Here is a 6,874-nt window from a genome sequence, read left to right as displayed (position 1 = left end):
GGCAGCATCAATGGGCTCAAGCATGGCAACAATTGTGAGGTTGGCCCAGGACCGAGCAGTGTTTCATTCTGTTGTATTTATAAGGTTGCTATGAGTTGGTACTGACTCGATGGCACCTAACAACAGGAGTATTCCTTATCTTTAAGAGCTATAGTGAGATAATACATGCAGCAAAATCTATGGTTATGGTCAGTGTTATTATAATGCTAATGTAGAGGTGGGGGTGGTATGCTGTACAGCGGATTCTGCCTCATGGGAACCCTGTATAGGGCTTTACAGGAGAAAAAAGCTTCATCTTTCCCCCATAGAGCCGCTGGTCAATAGAAACTGCTGACCTTGCAGTTAGCAGCCTGACCCATAACAACTACACTGTTGATAACAGGGCTCCTGTAGATAAGAGGAACAAAGAATATATGCTACATGGTAACAAAGAGTTCAAGAAGTCATTATAACTAATAAAAATTAGATGTGGGTTGTAGGCAGAGAGGGAATCTATCATTAGAAATTGTAAAAAAAAATTAAAAATCATGCAGAACATTATAGTTTTCCTAATTGCATGACAGCGAAGATGTTACCTATAGGTGTTTTCTTGAGAAGGACCATTAATAATAAACAAAAAAAGTGTCTTCATTCATTCTTCATCAAATATTTCTTCAGCACCCATGTTTAGAAAGTATGTTAGAAGAGAAAACAAAAACCACAGTCCCTGCTTACAGGGAGTTTAGCCTCTAGTGGATCAGATGCTAAAAGATCATACAAATAAAAACAAGAGCTTATAATAGTGGGACTCACCGGTGGGAGGGATGGTAGGCTTCCTAGAGGAAGTGATGACTGGGAAGAGCCAGGGAAGGACAGGAATTCATTGGAATGGGATAGAGGTGGTAGCCAGGGGAAATTAGTAATAAAAGAGGGAACTGCATGTGCAAATGCCTTGATGTTTAAGGCAACACTGAGTTGAGGGAACTGAAAGAAACAGACCTGTGTGTCTGGAGCAAAAAGAGAGAGAAATTGACAGAAGTGGAGAGGATGTGTTGGGGTTGTGTCTGAGAGGTTGGTGCATGGGTGTGACTGAGAAAACACTCAAGAAGTAGGTATAGATGAAACAAGAAAAGAAAGTCTAGGCCATGTGAAGGATTTGGGGTTTTGTTTCCTGTTGAAGAACATCATGCTTTGTAAAGTAGAGGGTTAGTGAAAAAGAGGAAGATTCCCAAAAGATTGGCACAATGGCAGCAGCAATGGACTCAAGCATAGCATTTGTGAAGGTGTCCAAAGACGTGTTTCATTCTGTTGCACTGCTAATGTATTCTGTGCAGGGAAGTGGGATGATGATCTGTGGAATAAAGGAAGAAATAAAAGGCTACAATAAAGACCATCAATTAGCTACAAATGTAAAAATTCCATTAGGAGACGGAAGGAAAGATCTCTGGAGCCACACTTCTTTGCTCACCCATGAGTGTCAGTGACAAGTGGTCCAGTTCTCAGTTTCCCAACACCAGCTGGGTGTAGGTGTGGTAACACACTGCAAGCTCAGCGCTGCTTCTGACAGTAGAACCTGGATGTACCCCTGATTTGTAAATCTTCCCCCACTTCTCCAACAAGAGATTTAAGCCTAACTGTTTGCAGGAAACATAATTGAATACATTTTACTTCTTTGCAGCCAGAGTAAATGATTTCTTTATTGTTGAGAGTAAAAACCAATTTGTCAGTAAATGAAGCAGATATGATTCAAAAGAAGCAGGACACTGAGAAATGCAACTTATTGTGCCTTTTTGGTTTATGATTGCATTCTTTACAAAGCAGTTACCACACAAAAGCACATTCCTCTTCTGAAATTTTTAGCACAACCAACATGTTTCAGATTCTCAGTATCTGTGGCCTTTTGTACCTCAGATTCATTTCTTACTAGCATTATTGTTGTAAGGTAAATTCAGGTCAGCTTTGACTCATAGAGACCCTATGGACAATGGACCAAAACACTGTCTGATCCTGTGCTGCTCTCCTAATTATTGTTAAGTTTGAGCCAATTGTTGCAGCCATTTTGTTGAGGGCCTTCCTCTTTTTCCCTGACTCTCACTTTTCTAAGCATGATGTCTTTCTCCAGGGACTTGTCTTTCTAGATAACATGCCCAAAGTATGTGAGAAGAGGTCTCACTGTCCTTGCTTCTAAAGCAAATTCTAGCAGTACTTTTTCCAAGACAGATTTTATTTGTTTTTCTGGAAGTCCATGGTACTGCCAATATACTTAGCCAACGCCATAATTCAAAGCATTGATTCTTCTCAGATCTTCTTTATTCAGCGTCTAGTTTTCACATAAATATAAGGTGACTGAAAATACCATGGCTTGGGTTAGGCACACCTTAGTCCTCAAAGTGACATCTTTGCTTGTTAACACTTTAAAAGGGTCTTTTGCAGAAGATTTGCCTAATGCAATACGTCTTTTAATTTCTTGATTGTTGCTTCCATGAATGTTGATTGTGGATCCAAATAAAATGAAATCCTTGACAACTTTAATATTTTCAATATTTTCCCCACTTATTATTTTTATTATTGGTCCAGTTATGAGAATTTTTTAGTTCTTGATATTAAGTGTAATACATACTTAAGAGTATAGTATTTGATCTTTATCAGTAAATGATTCAAATCCTCTTCACTTTCAGCAAGCAAGGTTGTGTCATCTGCATATCCCAGCTATTAATGAGCCTTCCTCCAATCCTGAATGTTGTGTTCGTCTTCATGTAGTCTAGTTTCCCAGATTATTTGCTTGGCATACAGATTGAATCGGTATGGTGAAAGGATACAACCCTGCCTCACACCTATCCTGAATTTAAACCACATAATATCTGTTCAAATGACTACCTCTTGCTATATATACAGTTATATTTCAACATGAGCAAAATTCAGTGTCCTGGAGTTCTCATTCTTCATAATGCTATCCATAACTTGTTAAGACCTTCACAGACGAATGCCTTTGCATAGTCAATATATTACAACTAAACGTCTTTCTGAACGTTGACCAGTTATTTCTGATACAGTGACTGGGTATTACTTCCATCTACTTTTGATGTTTCCTGCATTGTTTAATGTTTTGCCTATTGCTATTGTTGTTCAGTATGGCAACTCAAAACTTGAATTTTTTCCTTCAGTTCTTTCAGCTTTAGCAACATTATTGAAGCATAATTGACATACAATAATTGCTGCTGCTGTTGTTGGAAACTATACATTCAGTTACAACTCAGAATGATGTCAATCACAACAGAATAAAACACTGCCTAGTCCTACACCATCCTCACAACATTGATAAAGTTTGAGCCCATAGTTACAGTCATTGTAACAACTTATCTCATGAAAGTATTCTTCTTTTTCCCCTGACCCTCTACTTTGCTAAGCATGATGTCGCTCTCCAAGGACTGTTTCCTCCTAATAACATGTTCAAAGCTTGTAAGACACAGTCTTGCCATCCTTGCTTCTGTGGAGTATTTTAGCTGTTCTTCTGACAAGACAGATTTGTTTGTTTTCTGGCACTTCATAGTATATTTAATATTCTTGTTCAACACCATAATTCAAAGTCACTGATTTTTCTTGGGTGTTCCTTATTCATTGCTCAGATTCCATATGCTGATGAAGCAATTGGAAAATATCACAGATTGGGTCAGGTGCATCCTTTTCCTCAAAGTGACATCTTTGCTCTTTAACACTTTAAAGAGGTCTTTTTGCAGCAGAATTGCCCCCCAGTGCAATACATTATTTGATTTCTTTACTACTGTTTATAAAGGTGTTAATTGTGGATCCAACTAAAATGGAATCTTGACAATTTCAGTAAGTTCTTTGTTTATCATGACCAAGAAGTAGTCATTCTAATAGGACAAGATACTGAGTGGTTAAAAATCACAAACACAATAATGAGCATATTCATCAGCTCCCCAAATTTCTTCCTGCCCTTCTTCTACCCCAAAGAACTCAAGTTCAAATTTACTCAAAATGTTGGTGAGCTTTTTAGATAATTTGGCATAAATCAGTCCCAATTACCATCAAGTTAATTCTGACTCATGTTGACCTCATGTGTGTCAGAGTATAACTGCACTCCCTAGGTTTTCAATGGCTGATTTTTCTGAAGTGGATCATCAGTCCTTTCTCCCAACACGCCTCTGAGTGAACTCGAATCCCCAACCCTTTATTAGCAGTTAAGAGAACTAACCTTTTGCAACACCCAGGAACTCCTTCAGTTGTATCAATTCACCATAAATATCTGCCATTCAGATGAAAGTTATTCACTAGAACAACATGTGTTTCCTTCTTCAGGGGTTTTAAATCTTTGGGAATAATTTCATTTTTATAAAAAAATCCTGTGATTTGAGTGTGCTGCTGGGAAGGAAAATCCATAATTCCAGGTTCTGTGTAAGCTCCCTCATTAATTTTTATACTCACCTTTCAGATCCCAATTGTGCTGAAGAAGAAACAGTTTCTACAAGGAGCACCTCTGTTCAGAGTATTGAACTAGTCCTCCCACCTCATGCAAATCACCATGGGAACACATTTGGTGGCCAGATTATGGCTTGGATGGAGTCAGTGGCTAATGTTTCTGCCAGGTTCTCAACTTTGACCTTTGGCTTGTGATTTGGGGACCAGAGGGGAGAGACTAGAAGGAGCCCCAGATCCAGTTACTGGGCTAGTCAAGGAGACAAAGAAAAGACTGGGGAAATTTTGGCCTTTTATCAAAATGAGAAAACTAAAAATCATTTAGCTGTTTGTTTACCTTAGGATTCATCCATCCTTTTGTTTCAAGGTAAAATTTTCAGTTTGGGGTTCAAAAATACAAGATGAGAAGACAATTTGAATACTTTATTCTAAATTATGGATACTGATCTTGTAACACTGCAACTCATTATAAAGAGGGTGTGTGACAAGTTAGGTGAAGACAGCCTTTACACTAAAAATAGTCAATCTAGTTAGAGACCTTCTTAAAGGCAATTTTCAATTAGATCATACCTCTGAGGTTACTGGAGTTCTGGTGTTGCGCTGTGGGTTAATATGCTAGACTGCAAAGCCGTTTGAACTGCAAGGTCAGCGGTTCAAGCTCACCAGTTGCTTCTTGGAAACTGTATACAGGGTCGCTATGGGTCAGAACTGACTCGATGGCATTTCACAAAAACAACATAGTTATAACTATGTGAGTCCTGGTGTGGCATTTTAGGATAAGCACTGGACCTCAAGCTTGGTTTGAACTGCAAGGTTCTTCTTGGAAACCCTATTCAGAGCTGTTATAAGTCGGAACTGACCCAACGGCACTTAATAACAGCAAATAGTTATAACTATAGTTGGAAACCTGTATTTATCCTTCCTATGAAATATGCACCAATAAGGGAGCTTGTTTTGTAAAATGAGATTGTCATTCTTAATGACAATAAAGCAGTTGAACATACTCTATTATAAAGGCTTACAATGTATTTGGCTGAGTCTGTTCACTTAATATTGACAGTTCTTTAGAATAATTGAATCACTACAGTAGGAATCTAAAATGTAGAAAATTATGGAAGTAATTTTCTTAGATTAAGTGTTGGTTATAACTATCTCAAAATTTCACACATACACAAATTGTAAAATATGTACCTTATAGCCTTTCAGGCTTTGTGCAAAAGCAATCCAGGGGGGAAAAATTAGCCTTTTGATATGTGGGCACATTCAGTTCACTCTGAAACTGAGGAATCAGTGTGATGGCACCAGCTGGCAGCCAACTTTACGAGTTCCCAACTCCAAATCCAAGCACTCTTCCTATTGTTTCTGCACTCATGACCAACCTGGAGGGCTTTTTGCAACCCTCGAATTAAAACATCATAAATATTGGTTTGTTGTCCAGAGGGATCTTCACAGGGGTCAAGACAGTCACCAAAGAGCAGCATTTTGTAAAGGCCCCACTCCTTAGGGAGTTGCTCTGAAACTATTTTCCCACAATAGTTGCAGATAGTGCATGGAACCACTCTTAAAACCACAGTTAAATTCTTAATTTAAGACGTTAAACTTAAATTCACAGTTTTTTATATCACTTGTGAATTTAAAAAGTTTATGTAGAAAGCATATCAAATATTTTTCTATTGCATCCACTAAATCGATCAGCAATTCACAAATATTTTAGAAAATGATCTCTACTTTCTCTTTCTTTTTGTTTCTCAGCCGTCTCTGTTGGAGACATTCCTTTCTAAAGTCTGTGGACATGTTTAAGTTCCGAGGACCATCTACAGTTGGAGATCGTCTTGTTTTCAATGCCATTGTCAACAATACTTTTCAGACCTGGTAAAGTGTGTCTAGGGCTTTTAGGCGTATTGTCATTAATTGCCGAAAATCGATCCAATGCTATGAGTGTGGAGTACAAATGCTCCGAAGGGTTTTCCATGCTGTGATTTTCAGAAGCAGATCATCCTATCTGTCTTCCAAGGCCCTTCTGGATTTGAACTCCCAGCCTTTGGGCTAGTAATCAACGGCTAAACTGTCTGTGATACCCAGGAACTCCTTAGGCTACTATAAATGAATTTGAACTTGCATATAAATGTTGTTATTGTTGTTAAGTGCCGTTGAGTCGGTTCCAACCCATAGCGACCCTGAACAGGGTTTTCAAGGCTGTAAATCTTTATGGGAGCAGAACGCCTCGTCTTTCTCCCGCGTAGCAGCTGGTAGTTTCGAACTGCTGACTTTGCAATTCGCAGCCCGATTCGTAAACACTACGCTACCAGAGCTCTTTGTGGTTGTTGTTGTTAAGTGCCGTGGAGTCGGTTCCAACCCATAGCGACCCTGAATAGGGTTTCCAAGGCTATAAATTTTTACGGGAGTAGAAAGCCTCATCTTTCTCCCGCGGAGCAGCTGGTAGTTTTGAACTGCTGAC

General features: G+C 38.8%; 1 protein-coding gene across 1 annotated transcript in view; it reads left to right on the top strand.

Moving 5' to 3' along the window:
• Positions 1-6,874, top strand: part of ACOT12 (acyl-CoA thioesterase 12) — a 107,812-nt gene that overhangs the window by 43,347 nt on the left and 57,591 nt on the right. Inside the window, exons 6-7 of the mRNA XM_006870607.1 lie at positions 4,433-4,586; positions 6,169-6,288. Coding sequence (XP_006870669.1) covers positions 4,433-4,586; positions 6,169-6,288 — 274 coding nt within the window. The remainder of the gene's footprint in view (positions 1-4,432; positions 4,587-6,168; positions 6,289-6,874) is intronic.

This window comes from Chrysochloris asiatica, unplaced genomic scaffold (genome assembly GCF_000296735.1).
Source record: "Chrysochloris asiatica unplaced genomic scaffold, ChrAsi1.0 scaffold00145, whole genome shotgun sequence".
In the NCBI taxonomy this organism is placed as follows: Eukaryota; Metazoa; Chordata; class Mammalia; order Afrosoricida; family Chrysochloridae; genus Chrysochloris; species Chrysochloris asiatica.
Note: the sequence above shows the minus strand (reverse complement) of the source record. Positions and strands in the feature narration are given on the sequence as shown.